At 38.8% G+C, this 23281-nt stretch overlaps 2 protein-coding genes across 2 annotated transcripts; one reads left to right on the top strand and one right to left on the bottom strand.

Annotated features, from left to right (window-relative positions):
• Positions 1-1035: 1035 nt before the first annotated feature.
• ctsla (cathepsin La) lies at positions 1036-5302 on the top strand. Its single transcript, XM_058375599.1, has 8 exons — positions 1036-1190; positions 2029-2163; positions 2260-2382; positions 3094-3246; positions 3557-3781; positions 3872-4040; positions 4224-4341; positions 4703-5302. The coding sequence occupies exons 2-8, from the start codon at positions 2038-2040 to the stop codon at positions 4800-4802; spliced, it is 1014 nt and encodes a 337-aa protein (XP_058231582.1). The 5' UTR covers positions 1036-1190; positions 2029-2037; the 3' UTR covers positions 4803-5302.
• Positions 5303-5678: 376 nt separating this feature from the next.
• fbp2 (fructose-1,6-bisphosphatase 2) lies at positions 5679-22213 on the bottom strand. The gene is made up of 7 exons (XM_058375598.1): positions 21969-22213; positions 19466-19628; positions 17614-17706; positions 14657-14797; positions 13993-14130; positions 9363-9482; positions 5679-6324 (listed from the first exon to the last, which is right to left on the bottom strand). The coding sequence occupies exons 1-7, from the start codon at positions 22211-22213 to the stop codon at positions 6136-6138; spliced, it is 1089 nt and encodes a 362-aa protein (XP_058231581.1). The 3' UTR covers positions 5679-6135.
• Positions 22214-23281: the final 1068 nt, after the last annotated feature.

Raw genomic sequence — 23281 nt, 5'->3', positions numbered from 1 at the left:
GTTTGTCACATTGTTTAAGGACACATTAATCTCTCTTAAATCACCTTCTGTATATGTGTAATATAGTTTATATGTCAAATTAGATGCAAGTTCTATTTGTCTCAGAACACATTCTGAAGAATCGTGGCCAAGTTGACCTGCAGACTTAAAGCGAGTTCACCTTGTGGTTGTCGATGATGTACTGAAAAGAACACAAAGGTTCTTGTTTGAGAATCCTGAGTCATTTCCACTAAATTACGGCTGCCTCAGAACAGGATTAAGGCGAGCGGTTTAAAAGTCAGGTAATGGGATTACATCAGACACCTTAGGATATCAACCAGACGTCTTTCGGTGGCTTTATCTAACCTTTGAGTGTTGTGTTATCAGGTATATTGACAGCTATGCAGTTGATTGGTGAAAATTTGCACGTCGCATGAATCCCAACTTACATAAAGTTAAATCTTACTTTTTCTACACAGCAGGTCAGATTATTTGATCCTGCCTTTAGATGTCAGTGAATTAATGTATAGAAAATACCAGACATCTGGAAATTAATCTCTTTTGTGCTGCTTGCCATATTGGCATGGTTTAACTGATGGTATGAGGTCAAACTGGTACACAATGTTCTGGACAAATGATTGACAGTCTCCAGTCTGGCTCTCAGTTATAACACCAGAATCTTTTAGGTCTTATGTCTCAAATTTGCAGGACTTTGACTGAGACAAAACGTACCAGTATACAATATTAAAATATACTGAAATCAAATAGCCTTTACTTTACACTTTGGTTCACATAATTAGACCAATTTTTTTTTTTTTAACCATGTCGATTTAATGTGATTTGGGACATCATGATTTTTTTTTTTTTTTTTGCGCACACACACAACTGCAAAATAATAATAATAGTACTTATAATTATAATTAAAATTAATTACTTATAACTTATAAGTAATAATAATTGCTTAAAGTTTTCAAAGACGCACCCTAAACCTTGCGTCTCATCAATGTGGCGTGTGAATAACACAATCCCATCAGCCGGGAAGTCAATCACGTGTTTGGAGATCACATGCTGGATGATTAATATAGGGGGCGGAGTCATGAGGCATTTCGACCAATGAGAAAGCGAGGCATTGCGTCTTTGAAGCCCAGCTTTATAAACTTGCAGTTGTTTTTCGACGGAAACATATTCTCTTCGCGTTTACAATCGGCAAGGTAAGGACCGGTGTTTTAAAAATGGTGGGGTTTATTTTTTTTTGGCCTTTGGCTCTGTATTATTATTTTTTATTTAGGCTAGAGAGTGTGTCTCTACGGGTATGTTTACATCATTGGTAATGAATTGCAAATTGTTTTTGTCAATAATTCAGGCTATGGATCTGTTTATTCTGCTTGTTCACCCCAGAGTGCCTTGATTTTGGTCTAAACCGCTTCTTTTTATCGTCTTGAACCCTATATATGTGTAGGGGTTTTTTATTTGTCATTGTTTTGGCTACTTGGACGCAGTCATATGAGGTTGTTTATTCTAATCATCAGTATTTGTAAAGGGGCTTTTTCATTCTTCTACCTAGCCCGTCTTCCTTCTCTCTCTCTCTTTCTCTCTTTCCCGTTTTCCTGCTTGGGTTTCAGTCTCGTTTTCATTTTCCGGGAAACTCCAGCTTTGTGAATCCCAATGGCTACAAAAGAACAGCGCGTGCTTTTCCACCCCCCCCCCTTTTTTTTTTCTCTCTCGTCAGACGCCATAATGTTACAAAAAGAAATCAACATTTGTGACACGGGTTTGTTCATCAGATATAAACCTATAATAAAAACCCAGCCCTGCTTGTTTGGGAAAGATATCGAGGGATCTTTTTTTAGAAAGCTAGCCCTTATCGTGTGTACTGCAGAGCAGCGGCTGCTGACGTCACACCGCCTGTTTCTCTCCGTGCATACCATGACGTCAATTTTTTTTTTTGTGTTTTATTTTTTCTGTCTCCTTCCGTCATTATGGATTTATGAAAACATATATATATTTTAAATAGCTTTTCTTTTATTTATTTATTTTGGATCGTTTCAGCTCTTCACCATGAGACTGTGTTTGGCCGTGCTGGCTGTGTGCCTCAGCACAGTGTTTGCTGCCCCCAGTCTGGACAGAGAGCTAGACAGTCACTGGCAACAGTGGAAGGAATGGCATAAAAAGGAATATCACGTGGTAAGCTTTTATTTTATTTTTTTTTAATCTTTTCGTTTTAAAAACCCGTCATTGTGACCCGATTGTAATTGTATCGAGTGTTTTCTGTCATTGTAGAAGGAGGAAGGCTGGCGGCGAATGATCTGGGAGAAGAACTTGAAAAAGATTGAGGTGCACAACCTGGATCACTCGATGGGCAAACACACCTACCGCCTGGCAATGAACCACTTTGGTGACATGGTGAGCTTGTTAAACATGTGGAACGTCCTCTGCCATATGTGCATGTTCTAGTGCTTCAGGGGTTTACTCTGTTTAACCCCAGTCCAAAGACTAGTGCTGTAGGCTGATTAGTGTTTAGGGTTTCCCCTGCATTGTGCCCCAAGTCCCTGAGAATGGCTCCCTGTGACCCAGTGTAGGATAAGTGTTACCAAAGATGAATGGACGGCTAGCCAGAAAGATTTAAATTGTAATCGCTGTTAAATTGATTTGGTCTCTTAAAGTTAATATCCCATGTATATAAAATTACTGCTCTTCCATTGACTATTGATTTATTTGAGCCATTGGCCATTTTGTGTTCGATAAGGCAAACGACCCTACCAAATGAGACCAAACTGTTTACCTTGTCTTTAGCTCAGGTTGTTGTCATTCGGCAGAAAACCTTTTCTCTGTGATTGCTTGAGCGTTGTTGTAGTTGAGCCACTAGTGCAGCTAGGGTTGTTTTACCTTGCTATGTTCAAAAAAGTACACAAAGAAAATTGCCTTTTTATTAATTTTTTTGCATTTGTACTTCTCGAGCATTTGAATTCAACTTTCATTACATGTACCTTTTGTACTGCTGCCTGCTTCTGGCACAGCAGAGAGAAACCATCTTGTTTGAGCATACTTTTTCATAGTTTCTATCTCTTGCACAATTCCTGGCCTTACACAATCTTTCTTTGACTTTGTCTTTAGACCCATGAGGAATTCAGGCAGGTCATGAATGGCTACAAGCACAAGAAGGAGAGGAAGACAAAGGGATCTCTTTTCATGGAGCCTAACTTCCTGGAGGCTCCAAGCAAGTTGGACTGGAGAGAGAAGGGATATGTTACTCCAGTCAAAGACCAGGTGAGGGAGTTTGTTCACATGTTCAATTCTTGTACTGTCATCTGACAACAATGCTGGGCCCCTTTTAGTGGCCTAGGTGTTTAAGATTATGGGATAAAACTGGTTGCACAGCTTTGGTACAAGGGGAGGAGCTGCTATAGGCTACTCTAGAAACAATGTCTGGAAAATGAGTCACATGGCCATTATTTTCTCTACTTAATGTGCAGTCTGGTTCCAAACCAGTAGCCTTTACCACAGTTGTAGTAAAATGTGCCTTATGCCTAAAGTAAAAACATTGTTGACTGTAATGATTTATTCTTGTTGTTTTTAGGGTCAGTGTGGTTCTTGCTGGGCCTTCAGCACTACTGGAGCCATGGAGGGTCAGGAGTTCAGAAAGACTGGCAAACTGGTGTCCCTCAGTGAGCAGAATCTGGTCGACTGCTCTCGTCCCGAAGGCAATGAGGGCTGCAATGGTGGACTCATGGACCAGGCTTTCCAGTACATCAAGGATAATGGTGGCCTGGATACTGAGCAGTTCTACCCTTACCTCGGAACTGTAAGCTGTTACTTTCTGTGAGCTAGACCTTCAGCATTTTGTGCCGATTAAGTTGTTGTATACTAATTTGTTTGTGTATTCTGTTTTCAGGATGACCAGCCCTGCCACTATGACCCCAGCTATAGTGCAGCTAACGACACTGGTTTTGTGGATGTCCCCAGTGGTAAAGAGCATGCTCTGATGAAGGCTGTGGCTGCTGTTGGTCCAGTGTCTGTGGCCATTGATGCTGGACACGAGTCCTTCCAGTTCTATCACTCAGGTGAGGTTTATTGTCTGTGACATGAACATATTGGCACCAGTTTTTTTTGTTTGCACTAGCGCATGTACATTTCGTATGTAGCTAAGTGACCTGCATGTTAAATAGATTTTTTTTTTTTTGTAGTTCTAGTTAACATTTTTTTCCCCCTTTGTGTAACAGTCATGTATTGCTTCTTGTCTTAAGGTATTTACTTTGAGGAAGACTGCAGTAGTGAGGAATTGGACCACGGTGTTCTAGTTGTTGGCTATGGTTATGAGGGTGAAAACGTAGATGGGAAGAAGTACTGGATCGTCAAGAACAGGTATGTGGCTTGGTTTTTACCAAATAATTATCAGAAGCAATGAGGTACACTGAAGTGTCAGATCTTGCTGTATAGAGGGCTACTTAGTATTTTGGACAGGCCTGCCTGTAATGAGATCCTGAAATGGATATATTAGAGAACTTGTTCATACATGCATGTGATCAGATTGTAATGGCATCCATCAAGCCAAGCAAACCTTATGTTTCGTTCAGTTTATGGTGGGCCAATGTCAATGTTTTATGGTAATGCTAAGAAGGTAGAAATTGAGTGGAAGAAAATGTTAGCAGACTTTTTTTTTTTTTTTTTCTCCCCCCTCTTTCTTCTTCCTCCCTGTACCTAATTCATTGATTTTTGTTTGCAGCTGGAGTGAGAGTTGGGGTGACAAAGGCTACATCTACATGGCCAAGGACAGACACAACCACTGTGGTATTGCAACAGCAGCCAGCTACCCATTGGTCTGAGTGAAAACTCCAGCATGGCTTACAGAAGGCCTCGTGTCAAACTGTTCAGTAGTTCACTACCATGAAGTGTCTTCACTGGTGCTAATGTGACTCTCAGCAGCAGTGCAGTGAAGAGCTAGATAATTATGATAAAAGGGAAACTTGTAAGCCCAGAATTAGTTTAGTGTGTGAAATGAAGACCTATTGAACAAGACTGTATAGGCTTGTGGTTTTACATCAAACACTGTTTTTTAGGCATTTTATTCAGTTTTAAGTAGGTTCTTAATTTTTATTTTTTTGTTTTCATGTAAATATTTAAGTTGGTGTTGCTTGCCAAACTGTAAATGCCTTTTTTTTTTTGAGGGGATTCCTTCTTAGTTTCATGACCACTTAAACAAAATATTTGTAAGTGCAACATGTGCAATAAGCAGTATCCAGTTGTTTTATTTACAACATGTGATGTTTGCACATTTCCTGTAACTGAGAATTTTTCAAGCAATTAAACTGTATCCTGGTACTAACCATGTGGTTTCTTCAAGTGTGTTTGTTCATTGCCTTGACTCTTAAAATCTGATTACAGTGTATGTTTTATAAAGATTGCTTATGCACATGAACAGTAGCTGTCCAAAATAAACATTAGTGGTCAGCACGTTTTGCCTCACACCTCCAGCATCCTGGGTTCGAGTCTCACTCCCGCGCACTGTGTGTGTGGAGTTTGCATGTTCTCCCTGTGCTTGGTGGGTTTCCTATGGGTGCTCTGGGTTCCTCCCACAGTCCAAAGACATGCTTCTAGGCTGATTGGAGTCTCTAAAATGCCCGTTGTGTGTGTGTGTGCCCTGTGATAGGTTAGCACTTGGTCCAGTTCAGTGCTGAGTAACAAATGACAATGTTCCAGTGTACTGCATACAATCAGTTTATTATTTATAATATACAGCACATGACATGCTACATTAGTGTAGACTGCTTCCTTTACACAGAGCCAGAACAATGATTGGGATTTGTGAATCTGGGCAAAACAGTGGAGGATCCAGGAAGAGTAGTGTTAACAAACAACCTCATGACACACAAACCAAGCCTCACTAACCACAACATTCTACAGAAATCAGGCATGGAGGGGAACAATGCCTAAGGAAGTGGAAAGGAATTATGTTGAATTTAATAGGAACATGAATGTGGATAACAATGAAATAAATCACTAATACTAGCAAGCACTCGAGGGCTTTTTAGGTTGCAAATAAAGGCATGTCAGTTTCCTGTCTGACGAGTTTCACATGTTCACCCTTTGGTACATGCCTAAGTAATGACAGAGTCAACTAAACTGCAGTGAACAGATCAGATATGTACAGGAAAGACTCTATTTCTGATATTTTTTGACAAATGATAGGTATTCCTCCACATCATCCGGAGACCCCACTACGAAAGGAACCCTCTGATGCACAGCTTCAGGCTTGACATCCAGGACTCGCTGGGTGCCTGTGGTGGCTATTCCTCCTGCCTGCTCCACTAGGAAAGCGATGGGGTTACACTCGTACAGCAGCCGCAGCTATGCAGAAAAGGACAGATGGAGTAAGTTGTGCAATGCATGTTCAAGTCTAATCTGTAAACATTATTCCCTTCATTTCCTTTAAAAGTACACACTTTAAGTAGCTTTCAACTGTAACTTCATTTTTGATTCAGTGAGCATGAGGCACAATTTCAGATGATATGTCTGATTATAAGAATGGTACCAATTATGGGAGTGCTAATCAGAAAACACAGAAGGGAACCTGTAGATAATATGACTAGTAATAGTGATGGATAAAATCATTACTGTATTGCACATGTGCAAAGTTGAAAATATTACACTAGGAACTACAGCTCCATTTATAACTGCTGATTACACATACACAGATCAGGTGTAACATTATGATCACTGACAGTTGAAGTAAATAACACTGATGATCTCCTCATCATGGCACCTGTTAGTGGGTGGGATATATTAGGCAGCAAGTGAACATTTTGTCTTCAAAGTTGATGTGTTAGAAGCAGGAAAAATGGGCAAGGGTAAGGATTTGAGCGAGTTTGACAAGGGCCAAATTGTGATGGCTAGAGGACTGGATCAGAGCATCTCCAAAACTGCAACTCTTGTGGGGTGTTCCCGATCAAAAGTGGTCCAAGGAAGGAACAGTGGTGAACCGGCGACAGGGTCATGGGTGGCCAAGGCTTTTTGATGCATGTGGGGGCAAAGGCTGGTCTGTGTGATCCGATACAGCAGACAAGCTTCTGTTGCTCAAATTGCTGAAGAAGCTGGTTCTGATAGAAAGGTGTCAGAATACACAGAGCACGACAGGTCAGTGCAGCAAAAGGGGGACCAACACAATATTTGGCAGGTGGTCATAATGTTATGCCTGGTCAGTGTGAAAGTTTATTTACTCGCAGATAATTTGCTTGCTAGCTTTTTAGAATAGCAGAAGGGGCATGTGAGCATTTTTGATACATATGTTCGTAATCCAATTTTCTTGGCATTAATAACGTCAAACAATGCATTATGCTACACAGGTTTGATGTTTGATTTAAACGTTATGGAAAACCACAGATTTGCTCCTCTAGTTATTGTAACCAGTGGCAGTGATGGAGAAAATGATTATTGTATTGACCTGTTGAAAATATAACAGTGTAAACTGAAAAAAAAAAAGCTTTATCTATCTATGAAGCATACGAGCTAGTTTACTAGCAGATAATTTGTTTGCTAGCTTTCTTAGAAGGGCAGAAGGACACGGGAGCATTTTTGATGGTCATGAACATGTCCCAATTTTTTAACATTAAAAACAATAAAAATGTATTATGCTACATATGTTTGAAATGTTTGAGTCCAGTCTATAACCTGCTTTTTATTGAGGCTTACAACAATGACTTTGACTTTTTATTCTGGCAGATATAACAGAATCTTATAACCATTTCACTAACGTCATTTTCATGCAATCCTAATTTTGATAATTGTCCGATTTCTTCTCTCGAGACCCTCTTGTGTAACCAAACAGGACCTTACAGTCTAGCAATGCCACACAGGCTTTTCCTACAATCTGAAATGAACTGCGAATATTTTTTAATCCATGCTTTTTAGTTCTCTTTTAGTTTATTGTCCCCGGTTTTCTCACAAAAACATGATACTACACAAGACTGCCTGTACCCGCTGACAGGAGCAGATCTGGGTCACAGATAACAGATAGATCACACCAGTCCTGTTTCAGACACTGTTCAATGACTTATTACGAAACATATCAGCCAAAAGGCAAGATCTCATTAATCCTTATAGTGTTTTGCAGTCAGAATACAAACATCCTGGTGTGCTGACTGTGAGCTAATCTCCGGACTGATTCAGTAGAGCACCGCACACATCGAGATTCAGCACTAAACAGTCGTAAATATTTATATTTCACAAGGATTGTCTAATCTATAAACGGAGATAATGATGAAGTACAATGTCCTCTGAAAATATTAAAACAAGGCCAATTCTTTTGATTTTGCTATATGCTGAAGACATTTGGGCTTCAGATAAAAAGTCAAATATTAGCTTTAACTAGATCAGAATTTCAGCTTTGATTTACAAGTAGATGCCAACAACAACTTGATTGGCAGAATTTTCAAGTAAGCTAAAATATAGGAACATACTGTATAGTCTTAAAGTAAATACGACATAATATTTGGTTGTACATTCCTTGCTTGCATTAACTACATCAAGCTGATGAGCCACTTTATATTTCTGTACTCAAAAGCTTCTTTGAAAGTTGGACATTGACCCCTTCACCCCTGCCCTGTACAGCTTGCTGGTGATGTCACTGACTGTTGACTTTGCGTTTTTCTTCACAGCTCTCACAACGTTTTTGTCAACAAATGCTGTTGTTGTTTTCCTTGGCTGGCCTGATCGATGTCTGGTTGTTAGTGCACCAGTGGTTTCAGTCTTTTTCAGGACATTCCAATACAAATTCCAAATGCAATGAATATAATGAACCCGGGAAAACGAACCTAAGGCATGCAGTGCTTGTGTGGCTTTTATATTGTGGGTCAAAATGAACCAAGCTGTAAATTCTAGTTGCTTAAAATAGTGTTACCATGACATTGCTTTAGTTGTGGTGTGAGAATCCAAATCAGTTGAGTTCATCAACATCTTTCCAGTGCAGTATGTTGTCCAGATGAAGCAGGAAGTGTTGACCAGCACATTTACATTTACATTTATGGTGTTTGGCAGACATCCTTATCCAGAGCAATGTACAAAAGTACAGGGCCAGCACTCATTTTCTATCAAGGTAGCCTCTACAACTCAGACTAAAAAATGGAGCAAATCTCAGCTGATGTTCTGCTTGTTTTTTAGATTAAATTGGCATCTGTCCCAACTGATACTGCAAGGTCCTTTCTGTGAACTGTACAGAATGCAGAAACAGAACTACATCCTGTTTCTGTTCTTAGTGTCCATGCTCTAGTGTCTGGCTTTTGCACACACTTTAGTACAAAAACAACAAAGCACTCTTTGGCTTTCCTGCACTATGTAGTGCTCACTATTGTATACAGTGGTGTTCCTCACTGTCATGTTAAATAACGCACCTTTCCTTTGGGGCTTTTCTCATTGGCAGGGTACAAGAAGATGCCACCATAAGCAATGGTACGATGCACATCTGAAACCATGGAGCCCACGTATCTGGCACCATATGGAGCACTGCCATCCTGCAAGACACAAAAATATTTACAACATTTTACTGTACAGACAAAACTACATCTTATCTCAGTGCATCTCAGTTTTGCAACATAATCCATAGTCACTCATACAGTCATAATCATCTCAAAAACGCAATGTCAAGGCTGCAGCATGTGATTAATTACTGCATCCAAAGTTTCCAAGATGACTATTCATGAATTTGCAGATTTCATGTCTTTTGTGTCATCTGTGAGCCTGTGATACAGTAAACCACTGAACGTACTATAATTAAACACAAAAAGTTTCATTTCTGTGCAGAATTCTCATGAGGAAGTGAAAAGCAGCTATTCCTGTATATTGCAACCTAATGACAGTTGTTTAGGTACATTAAAGTATCTGCTTTAAAACTTCACATTTTCTAGTAAGAACTGAAAAGATATACTATATTGGCAAATGTTTTGGGACACCCCTCCGAATCATTGAATTCTGGTGTTGTTTTTCAGGGCTTAGTTCCAGTGAAAGGAACTCTTACTGCTTCAGCGTACCAAGACATTTTGGACAATTTCATGCTCCCAACTTTGTGGGAACAGTTTGGGGATGACCCCTTCCTGTTCCAACATGACTGCACACCAGTGCACAAAGCAAGGTTCATAAATACATGGATGAGTGAGTTTGGTGTGGAGGAACTTGACTGGCCTGCACAGAGTCCTGACCTCAACCTGATAGAACACATTTGGGATGAATTAGAACGGAGACTGTGAGCCAGGCCAAGACTGAGACGTCTGCCTTTACGTGCACATGAATTTAATATGGAGTTGGCCCGCCCTTTGCAGCTATAACAGCTTCAACTCTTCTGGGAAGTCTAATTCATCCCAAAGGTGATCTGTCAGATTGAGGTCAGGAGGGCAATTCCTCCACACCAAACTCGCTCATCCATGTCTTTATGGACTTTGCTTTGTGCACTGGTGCACAGTCATGGGAGCATAAAATTGTCCAAAATGTCTTGGTATGCTGAAGGGGCCAAGCACAACTCCTGAAAAACAACACATGATTTGGAGGGGTGTCCCAAAACCTTTGGCAATATAGTGTATCTATGATTGCAATATTCAATTACATGGTTAATGGTAAACATTGTGTTTTACTTCAACACATTTACTAAAATAATGAATAAGACAACCCGCGTTAGGCTTTTGTTGAATAAGAGGATGTAGTGTCGACTGTTTGACGGGTAAAATATTAAAAGCAATAATGCAATTGGAAATATTATTTATTATAAATATGTTTTTTATTTTGATTATTATATTATATCACTAATCTGCCATTATTATTTCAGATTTCTGTAACATACAATACTGTTCAAATACTAATAAACTAATATACTGTCACCTTCCTAACAAGGTATAGTGCCACAATTTCTATTATTATTATTATTATTATTATTATTATTATTATTATTATTATTATTATTATTATTATTGTATAGCTGTAAGGATGATTTCACAATGAATGTGCCATTTATTCCTTGAAACTCTTAAAAATGAAACACTGAGCATGCACAAATGAAACATTTTAATATATAATATATATTAATATAATTAGTTGATGCTATTAACTAATACCATTTTTAACCGTCATTTTTCTGTTGATCCTGTCTGTTAACAATTTACATGCTAAATTAACAAGCCAGTTGAAATTAACACGGTTGAGAGGAAAATCTTTTGTTTGTTTGTTTGTTTTAGCACAATGTGGTTAACTAGCACTGATGCTAATGAGTTTATTAAGGATGAGTACATGGGAACAAGTACATTAAGGATGTTCTAATGACTTTTGGTAATCAATAATTTACTTTCAGTTTATAAATGAGTTGTAGTTTCAAAGTAAACACTCATTCCCGTGATCTTCAGGAGATTTGCATGATGCAATTTCCCACTAAGTATGTGATTTAAGGAATACCCAAATAAATTTATGTCACAATAATGCACAAATAATCATCTTCAGATATTTTTATCATTATATTTCAAGGTAGTGTAGGGTTTGTTTGTTTGTTTGTTTTGTTTGTTTTAATAGAAGTTTTAAAAGGTTGATTAGCTAAGGTGTGAACTGGTGTAAAGTTGATCAATCTATCATTGATTTCTGTCTTTCCACTGGAGATATTTAATGACATAATGAGCTTGTGCCAATTAGGTAAGCTTTCTTGATAAGGTTAAGACTTAAATGTAAATTTCTTATTATGATTAGAGTTATAATTGAATTTAAAGCCTGTGAACGTTGGAACATCGGCTATCTTCAGAGAATTAGCGAGGTGTAAAAATGCTTAGCAACCTTCGAGTGAGATAAACACCAGTCACGATCAAAGTTCGTGTGGGAGAGAATCAACATTTTAAATATTTAAAAATCACTTTCAAAGCCCTATGGGTGTGTGTGTGTGTGTGTGTGTGTGTGTGTGTGTGTGTGCGAGTGTGTGTGCGTATGCGAGAGTGCATGTCTTTGTGCGGAAAGGAAAGGAAAGTCAGGTGCCCCTTAGTCATGATCTAACTGAAATGAGGTGGCAGAGAAGTATGGGGATTTGCACAAACATGTTGTCTCACACATATTCATTACACAAATAACATTATGCCTTAAACTTAACCTTACCCTAACTTTAGTATCCAGTATCCAAACTTCCTTAATTTGATTTTAACATAAAAGCTATAGATTATGTCAAACAAAGCAGTTTTTCTTATGGGGACCAATCAAAAGCTGGCAGGCATTCCTGCCTTAAGTGTTAATATACTGTATAAACAAGCTCCAAAAACAACAGTTGTTAAAAAAATATGTCAGAAACTGTTTTAATACTAATATAATGTATGTAGATCTCTGGATGCAGAGCAATAGCTGTGGCTTAATCCTGAATGAGTTATTAAGGAGTAAAAGATAACAAAGTTCAAATGTAAGCTAGCTATGCCACGTAATCATTAATAACCCACAATTTCATGAGGTGGCAGCTGGTAAACTATAAAATAGCCACATTCAGCTTTTTTTGAGGACCATGTATCATGTGAGTAGTGTGCTTGAGTTGTTGAATCTATCGGTTCCATATAGGCGCGGTAAACATGTTGTAACCTGTGCGGTAAACTTCACATCAGCACTCTCGTGTGGTGTATTGCTGCTGACTGGTCAGCTGATGCAGGAAACTGTCAAGCGCAGAGGAAACTGTGTCCTCACACATCCACAAGCTGTCTGAGTCAAGGACCCAGATTAGATAACGGACATGGCCAGTTTATTCCCTGTGGTTGTCTTGATTGTTATGAACAGTCAATAATAATAATAATAATTATAATTATAATAATAATAATGATAATAATAATAATAGTTATTATTATTATTATTATTATTATTATTATTATTATTATTATTATTATTATTATTATTATTATTATTATTAAATAAATAAATAAATAAATAATGCTTCATAATAGTAATTGATGGAAATTAATGAAGGCTAGAACCATTATTGTGCGCTGTTAAATACAGATCCTTGTGTTTGGTCCAAATCAAATGACAGTAGTTTATTTCAAACATCATGTATTGTTTTACTTAAAAAAAAAAGAAAAAGATATATAATCTGCAGGATATTTTGAGCTGATAGTAAAAAACTAATAAAATTGTCTAACCATTGTAATTGTTGTTCCTTGACATGCTCCCTGTTTGGGGTCACCACAGAGGATCATCTGGTCTGCATATTTGATTTGGCACAGGTTTTACGCCGGATGCCCATCCTGATGCAACCCTCCCATTTTATCCAGGCTTGGGCCCGGAACTGAGAGTTTACACCTCAGTGGCTCGGTTAGTTCCCTGTTGGGAATCGATCCCAGGCCATGGCAATAAAAGCATGGGATCCTGCCACTGGCCCACCAGAGGACTATGTCTAGTGATTGTAAATGTGAAAGAAAGAATAAATTTCCGTCACTGTCACATGACTTCCAACTCTTACACTCACATCTGTGCACACATCTGCCTTCAGAAGAATCCCTGAGCATACAGAAAGCTGCAATGTCTCTGTTTTTTTTTTTTTTTTTCTTTAGAAAACACTGTTCCTTTTGCTGGGGAGCTATTTCTGGTATTTTAGAACAAACATCCTTTATATTGCTTGGACAGAACTGGATAGAATTTATTCATATACAAACATACATCCACATATATATACAATGCATACATTGACCACCATTTCTTGGTGTTTGTGAATGAATGAATGAATGTCTGCTGTTATTCTGCACTTTGTTGTAGTTTTGCACCAGATTTTTGTTATGCTGTTATTCTGCACCTTGCATTTTTGCACCATTTTACATGACGCTGTATGTTTGCACATAATTTACATTTACATTTACATTTATGGTATTTGGCAGACGCCCACGTTCAGAGCGACATACATCAGTCTAAAACTCAGTTGGGAGGAAACATAGCACTATATATATATGTGTGTGTATCTTATAGACCTTGCTCACAGGGACATTGCTGAACAGTAGAGAAGATGAACATCCAGAAATCTGGCCTTCTTACCTCAGGAAATTTCTTGTGCTTTATATACTCAGTCAGTGCAGGATCAAAGTACTTGGCATAGCCTTCATTTATGCTGTAGGTCTTCCCCTTCTTCTTGATCTTCACATTTCTTTCTGTCAGGATGAATTCACCTATGGCCTAAAGACGAACAGCACAATGTTTACTCCAGTGTATTTGCACTAGAATCTGGCACATACAATGTGTGAGGAAAAGAGGAAGCGAATATACATTAGGGATAACTGTAAACGAACAGTACTGTTCTCTGAAAGTATGTGTGAGAAGTGAAAAAATCAGGTATTGGGCATATATTGTGTAACAGAGAGCAGCATTCAACCACAAATGAAAATGAAGGCATGCGTAGAGCTGTGTGTGTTGTAATTTTAGATAGAACCCAAGAAGCCAAGAAACCAGACAGAGAATGTGGACCATTCAGTGTGGAAAAACAAGATGGTTCAGTTCTATCACTCTGAAAGGGCTAGTAGCTTCAGCATATGAGCATCTGTGGCATATAAGCACACAAAATCAAGCATTTATATCAGAAGATCTGAATATCATTTGATGCACAAATCGCTTGTATTCATTTTCTTCTTGAGAGATAGTGTGTGACTCAGTGAGTGTGGAGGATAGCTCTAGGCATTTTTCAGTTTGTCTTGCTGGTACTCACTGGATCTAACATGAAGACGTTGAGTCCATCTCCAGTACTGAGAGCCACAACAGTGGCACTGCCGTACAGTGCGTAACCGGCACACACTATTTGATTGCCTGGCTGGAAAGCATCCTTCTCTGTGGGCTCACCTTCTGAAACCTGGGAGAAGGAGACCATAAGACAAAAATCATCTCTATAGACCTTACATCACATAGGGTAAAGGAGGTGAAATGAATCCAAGAAAATACGGATTTTCTTCCAATGAAACCAGTGGGCCGAACGAACCAGTAAGTGATTAAACAGTCTTATATAATATAATACAATATGGATGATTTGTTTGACTGTGCATTAATTCTCACACAGCTTTAGTTTAGTGTGGCCGACTATAATAATCATCTCCTGTGCTACAGCACCACCTAGTGATTACAGAAAGGATTACATTTCTATTTTGCGTGGTTAACACATGTTTTAGTCTGGCCAAAAATATAAGCAACTCTGAAGCAGCTAAACCAACAATTCCAAACAAATACCTACACATTTAACTTATTAGGTTGACTGCCAAATAAAATGTATGAACTGTACATGAGGTGTAATATACACTATATTTCCAAAAGTTTTGCGACACCCCTCCAAATCATTGAATTCAGGTGTTGTTTTTTAGGGCTTGGGCCCTTAGTTCCAGTGAAAGGAACTCTTAATGCTTCAGCATACCAAGACATTCTGGACAATTTCATGCTCCTAACTTGGTGTGGAGGAACTTGACTGGCCTGCACAGGGTCCTGACCTCAAACCTGATAGAACACCTTTGGGATGAATTAGAGACTCTGTAAGCCAGGCCTTCTCAACCAACATCCGTGGCTGACCTCACAAATGTGCTTCTAGAGGAATGGTCAAAATTTCCCATAAACACACTGCTAAACCTTGTGGAAAGCCTTTTGCAAAAGAGTTGAAGCTGTTATAGCTGCAAAGGTCGGGCCAACTCCATATTACCTTCCAAAACTGGCTCGCAGTCTCCGCTCTAATTCATCCCAAAGGTGTTCTATCGGGTTGAGGTCAGGACTCTGTGCATGCCAGTCAGGTTCCTCCACACCAAACTCGCTCATCCATGTCTTTATGGTCCTTGCTTTGTGCACTGGTGTGCAGTCATGTTGGAACAGGAAGGGGTCATCCCCAAATTTGGGAGCATGAAATTGTCCAAAATGTCTTGGTATGCTGAAGCATTAAGAGTTCCTTTCACTGGAACTAAGAGGCCAAGCCCAACCCCTGAATTCAATGATTTGGAGGGGTGTCCCAAAACGTTTGGCAATATAGTGTAGAACTCTGAATAAAAAAACATGAAGCAAATAACTTATTACATCATGGCCAAATAGTTCCATCACTTATGTTCAAGGATGCTGTCCCGGGAGTAGTTTAAGTCATCTATGCTCAGGGAGTCTATCCCAGGAACACTGGGTGTGAGGTGGTATACACACTGGTTGGAACACCGGGTCACAGCAAGGCACCATGTGCACATATTCACAACTAAATGTTATATCGGGTAGTTAATCCAAATACTGTCAGGTGTGTCAGAGGTGGGAAGAAACTGACGAATGCAGAGGAAATATCTGCAGGTATGGAAGAACATAAAAACTCCACACAGACAGAAACTTGCGCTCAGGATCGATCCAGGTTCCCTGGAGCTGTGAGGTGGCAATGTTTTTATTTACTGGTAGTATTTACTGAAAATTATTTACTGTTTCAAGTAGAAACAGTAGGCTCATGGCAGCGTATGAGAATCGTGGAAAAAGTGTTTAAAATAAAAGTCAAAATCCGCTGCAACACAGAACAGCTAAATAACTTAAAAGTACATACAGAAAAATATAAATCTTAAAGAAGTTTTAGCTTTACAAATTTGGAATTCAAGGCACGGCTGTCACTTGTAGACCTTCTATATAAAAGGCTAATGTGTGTGTGTGAAGAAGAAAAAACCTTAACAATACAAAAAAGTAAAGTAGTTTGATATGTCAACTATCTCCATACTTCCTACATCTGGATGGATTTATGTGTGAAGGAAGCCAAAGATCCATAACATCTGCTGGGGGATCCATAACAGTAGAGACAGCAGTATCATGGAAAGCATTCTACAAAGGATTAAAGCTGCTTTTGAGGAAGAGGTTGGCCTCACACTTTAAAGAATCTGTAAAATTAATATGTTGTTACAGGTTTGTCCACACATTTGTTTTGAATTTGGGAAGATCTGATCTAGCCTGGTCTAGCTTTAACTTAATAGGAAATTGAATAATACAATTATAATATTATTCTTATTGGCCTCCCAGTATTTTCCAAAAGGTTAGTTCTCTGTTTTTTTTCTTAATTGTAAGACAGCAAAGAACATAATTCCTCTGACAAGACACCAGCACATGTACAGTATGTTGGCAAAAGTTTTGGGACACCCCTCCAAATCAGTGAATTCAGGTGTTGTTTTTCAGGGGTTGGGCTCGGCCCCTTAGTTCCAGTTAAAGGAATTCCAATATATTTTGGACATTTTCATGCTCCTAACTTTGTGGGAACAGTTTGGGAATGGTCGCTTCCTTTTCCAACATGACTGCACACCAGTGCACAAAGCAAGGTCCATAAAGACATGGGTGAGCGATTTTGGTGTGGAGAAACTTGACTGGCCTGCACAGAGTACTGACCTGAACCCCATAAAACACCTTTGGGATTAATTAGAGTGGAGACTGTATTTTTAACATTTATGTATAATCGAGAAAACTTTCAGATGATCTAATTCTATGTGCTTTTGTCACCAGGTGAATGAAACTGAGCCATAAAAATTAACATCTAGCACCAGAATACATATCAAGAAACACAGGAACCAGGCAAATATAAAATGAAGAGATATTAGAAAGTGATTAATAAAGGTATAGATTATGAATTATGGCAATAATGTTCGTTTGTCCACTCTGTTAGTGTTGCTTCAACTGGGTATAACTCACCTTTTTGTAGATGGCAAAGATGGTGCCTATAGGTGCCAAGCAGTCGATGTTGGAGGAGCCATCCAGTGGATCAAAACACACCACATATTTACCCTGCAAGCAGGAGGTGTAGTGCAGTTAGCAACAAATATATATATCAAACTCCAACCAACCAAACAACCAAAAAACCCATACAATGCATTTTTCATGTCTTTCATGTCTTAATGCATTTTTCAAGTCTTATTTTTGTGCCACTAGATGCCGCCAAATCCACACAATCGCTAAAATGTTTCGCTCCATCCAAAACCCCATACTTTCAAAATATTATTTATCTGTGGTTCTCTCAGTGGCTCAGCTTTATTTATTTATTTATTTGTTTATTTGTTTGTTTGTTTGTTTTTATACATTTATTTATTTTACAGTGGTTGGTCATCACAAACGTATTCAGGGTGTCAGGGAAAACCCAGAGACCTACAAAAACTCCCTTTTTAAACAAAACACTCAAAACAGATCTTAGGTTTGGTTTTAACATCTGGATGAAAATAGTAAAACACTAAAAAAAAAATAATAATAATAAAAAAAAAACTGTATATTTTGTAGTTTTTTGAAATTCCTTCTATTAGAGCGCCATCTACTGTTCAGTTGCTGTAAATGCGTATGTAAGACTGAGAGGAGTCTGAGAGGAAAAGCAACTCGCTAGCTTTGGGGATACATTCGTTCATCTCTCTCAAATAATAGTATTAAAACATTCTTTACACAACTTAGTTTTATATAACTGAACTATTGGTAGAACTACATATTTTCTAAAAACGAATTTGCTTTTTCCAGACATAATTGTTGCTACCGAGCTAACATTCCTCACATGCAAAAGTTGCTAACGTTAGCATGTTCCGTTTAGGCTGGCTTAGCTGACCACTCCTTTACACACTGACCAGGCATGACATTATGACCAGCCATCAGAACCAGCATTAACTTTTTCAGCAATATGAGCAACAGTAGCTCGTCTGTTGGATCGGATCACACGGGCCAGTCTTCGCTCCCCACTTGCATCAATGAGCCTTGACTGCCCATGACCCTGTTGCCGGTTCACCACTGTTCCTTCCTTGGACCACTTTTGATAGATACTGACCACTGCAGACCGGGAACACCCCACAAGAGCTGCAGTTTTGGAGATGCTCTGATCCAGTGGTCTAGCCATCACAATTTGGCCCTTAGTCAAACTTGCTCAAATCCTTACACTTGCCCAATTTTCCTGCTTCTAACACATCAACTTTGAGGACATTATATATATATATATGTTTGCTACCAAGTACTAAGTCATGTTTTGCAAAGGGGTCAAATACTTATTTCACTCAATAAAATGCAAATCAATGTATAACTTTTCTGAAATGCGTTTTTCTGGATTTTTTTGTTGTTATTCTTCCTCTCACTGTTCAAATACACCTACCAGTAAAACTACAGACTGATCATTTCTTTGTCAGTGGGCAAATGTACAAAATAAGCAGGGGATCAAATAATTTTTTCCCTCACTGTATATGTGTGTGTGTGTGTGTGTGTGTGTTCCAACAGCTGGATTAGCTAACCATTTATTTATAAGTGCAATTTGTTGTGGTTGGGAAATTAGACACACAGCTGAAGTCACATCTTGTATGATCACATCTTGGTCAGTAGCAGAGTTGTCAAATCTGCCACTTTAAACCATACCCCCGTGTTTATAACATGTATATATTTAGCTGTTGGATGGAATATGCTAATTATATTTGCAGGATAGCTTTGCAGATAGCTTTGTTCAGCTATCACATTTCATGTGGTTTTAAACAAAAAGAAATAAACTTCAATTTATTCACATTAACCACCATGTCATAAACCTTACCCGTTTCTCAGGGGGAGTGATAATGGCTTCTTTGTTCTCCTCAGAAACGAGGACACACGTGCTGTAAGAGGCCTGCAGCATGTTGATGACCAGATCATTGGACAACACATCCAGCTTTTTCACCTCATCACCGGTGACATTAATGTGCCCAGCGATGCCTTGACTGAAATATACAAAAATACAAAAAGGACACATGAGAAACTTTTCCCAGTGTGTTTAAATCATTTAGCAGTCACCCTTATCCAGAGTGTCTTACATTTTTCTCTCATCTGAGCAATTTATCTCAACTGAACAATTGAAGCTTAGGGGCGCAGCAGTGACAGCATAGAAGACCTGGGATTCGAACTCATAACCTTCTGATCAGTAGTCCATCGCCTTAATCACTAAGCTATCATAATAAGTGTCTGTATTAGTTTTATCATCCAAACAAAACTTACTTATGAGGAATTTAACTTGGCAGTTGCTCACACTAACAGGAACCACATATATGGAACAAAGTATACCAGCACCATGCTGGTTGTGCCTTCACATTCTGTATAGGAATATTCTCAGATCTGCAGTTTAATGTATCATACACCAACTGGATCCAAGGATGGAGAAAAATGGATGAATTATGTTTAGGGATGAATTATTTTATTAATTAGAATCATTTTCAGGGGGCACAGCACTCAGGTATAGCAGACAGCTGCTACTGTATATAGAGTTTTGTATGTTTACCAGTGGGTTTCGTCTGGTTTTCTATTTTTCTCCTATCTCAAAAAAACAGAGCTTGAATTATAGGCTACATTAAATTGCCTGTAGGGGTGAGTGTGTGTGTGTTCCTGATGCCCTGTGATGGACTGGCATCTCATCTCATCATAGGCTCCAAATCCACCATGACCTTGGCCAGGATAGTAATAGCTGTCCAATCTGGCAAAGATTTTCCCTTCTTTTCTTTCTGTATCTTCTCCAGGCTTATAGTGAACATATTTACTTGCATATTCCTAGTAATAAATATGAAATGATCTTAATTATCGCTGAAATGGATACGAAAATATGGTCTGATCTTCATCTAATCACAATAATTCATCAAAACAATCATCTGCAATAAATACACACATTTCATATCACCATATGAAAAAAAATTTCAGTTTCCAGTGTTAATAGGAACAAACCATTTTACGTACTTCTAAAAACAACATAAAATGATTGTGCCTTGATGTTGTGTTTCTCAGTTACAAAGGTCATAGGCCTCAAATATCGTTCACTGGGTCATATAAAAAGGCTATGGTGCTATTTTTAAAATGATTAAATAGAGTATGACGGGGGGGTGAATTTGATGGGTTTCTACCAGTATCGCTATCTTCAGAAATTATAATGACATACAAGAAAATTTTCTGTTTGTTTTTTTAGCATTCACCAGTCACACAGAGATGATGTTAATGGTTAAGGTTTGAACGCTGGCTATTGTCTCCTCCTTCAGAAATAAAAAAAATAGATGGTTTTTGTTCAGATTTAGTGAATACTAGGTAAAATACAGGCTGACATTCTGTAAGATTGGCAAGTACAACTAATGACTCTGCTATCAGAATGATTTCAATCCCTGGCAACAATTAAAACAAAGTTATTATATGTTTATTTTTCATATGCTTTAAAATCAAGAAATTAACTGATACTGTGAAACAATAGTTTGATGGATAGAATTTAATGGTACCTCTAATGGTTCACAGTCTGGTTTTACGGGATTGAGGAACACATCGTTGTATATTTGCTCAAACCATGGTACTACCATGGTCCTACAACCATTATAGTACTATATTCTATTATTTATAAGGAATGATGGTGTAGTTTTCTGTTCAGTTAGGATAAAGTTCTGTAACTGTAGCAGGTAAACATTAAAAATCAGAGAGACAAGTAGCATTAGAAAGTGTCTAAGAAAATAGGGTTGTCCAGTCTTATACAGAAAGGGCCAGTGTGGGTGAAGGTTTAACTCCAATCAAGCAGGAGACACATAACAGCTAGTGAGCTTGCTGGACACTTTCGGATCTCTTTGTGGATAAGATTGGACATCCCTGAAAAAGAAAAAGAAAAAATCCTACCTCTCTCTTGGATCTCTTATCTTCTGGAGCTGTCACCACCATGAGCCAATATTTTACTGGATTTATAGGTTTGCACACAAAAACTGTCATAAATTTGAATCATATTTATAAATCTAAAACAGTTTTCTTGTGTTGAAATTGTGTTTGTACAAATAATGAACAGTTGCCTAGCCAGATTCTCTCCCTTAAGGAGAGTGTGTAATGAATTTGGCATACATGAGCAATGATGCTATCTGCTGGCCGTAGACCACTAAATAGTTCACTAAATCAGTAATGAAGCTTCAGGGTACAATTAAAGAAACAAATCCTGAACACAAAAAAACATCTTGCTTGATTCACTACATTTGAACTGCACCTGAACCACTGCTTTGTCACAAATCTGACATCACCCTCCATCCTGTTGCAATCACAGAACCAGGACTTACAGGTGAGCGAGTCCGGCTTTCCTCACAGCAGATGAGATAGCTTTGATAGCTGTCAGTATGGAGTTGATAAGCTGGGTAAGTTCTCCAGTCGCACCCTTAGCTTGTCTCCCCGACTCCATGACGAAGCGTGTGAGAGTCCACACATCTGTGTCAAAAGTGGATTGATCCGACATGTTGCTGTTCCTCGTAGGGTTTACACGACTTAGAGATGAAGAGAACTGCAGCCTTGAGTTGAATGTTAACATATGCAAGGCACGGGTAAAAGCCAAGGGCTATATTTGTGAGCGGTATCAAGTGACAGATGAGTGACTTGTGAACTTGGTAAAGCACAGAAGAGAGCCTCTCATTGAGATAAGCCTAGGTGTTCATTTTTGTTACAGTCAATTACAAGGTGTCATGAGCTTCTATAAAAATAGCATTTTTAGGAAGGATGGATACCAGTCTTACTTTTGATTCATCCTGACCTTTTTTTTTCTTTATAAGTTTTTTTAGGAGTGATATTCATACACCTACATAACATTATGACCACATGCCTAATATTGTGTTGGTCTCCCTTTTGCTGCTAACACAGCCCTGACCTATTGAGACATGGACTCCACTAGATCCCTGAAGGTGTGCTGTGGTATCTGGTACCAAGATGTTAGCAGCAGATCCTAAGTTGCGAAGTGGAGTCTCCATGTATCGGACTTGTTTGTTTAGCACATCCCACAGATGCTCGATTGGATTGATATCTGGGGAATTTGGAGGCCAAGCCAACACCCGGCCATCCATGTGGTGTAAAAGAAAATGTTATTCATCACACCAGGCCACCATCTTCTATTGCTCCATGGTCCAGTTCTAATGGCCAAGTGCCCATTGTTGGCACTTTAGGTGGCACAAGGGTCAGCATGGGCACCCTGACTGGTTTGTGGCTATGCTGCCCCATACTGTGATGCACTGTGTATTCTGACACCTTTCTATCAGAACCAGCATTAACTTCTTCATCAATTTTGAGCAACAGTAGCTTGTCTGTTGGATCGGATCACATGGGCCAGCCATCACTCCCCACGTGCATCAATGAGCCTTGCCCACCCCGGACCCTGTCGCCGGTTCACCACTATTCCTTCCATTGACGACTTTTGATAGATACTGACCACTGCAGACCGGGAACACCCCACAAGGGCTGCAGTTTTGGAGATGCTCTGATCCAGTTGTCTAGCCACAATTTGGCCCTTGTCAAACTCACTCAAATCCTTACCCTTGCCCATTTTTCCTGCTTCTAACATCAACTTTGAGGACAAAATGTTCACTAATATATCCCACCCACTAACAGG

The sequence above is a fragment of the Hemibagrus wyckioides genome, linkage group LG22 (genome assembly GCF_019097595.1).
Source record: "Hemibagrus wyckioides isolate EC202008001 linkage group LG22, SWU_Hwy_1.0, whole genome shotgun sequence".
NCBI lineage: Eukaryota > Metazoa > Chordata > Actinopteri > Siluriformes > Bagridae > Hemibagrus > Hemibagrus wyckioides.
This window is presented reverse-complemented; position numbering and strand designations above follow the sequence as displayed.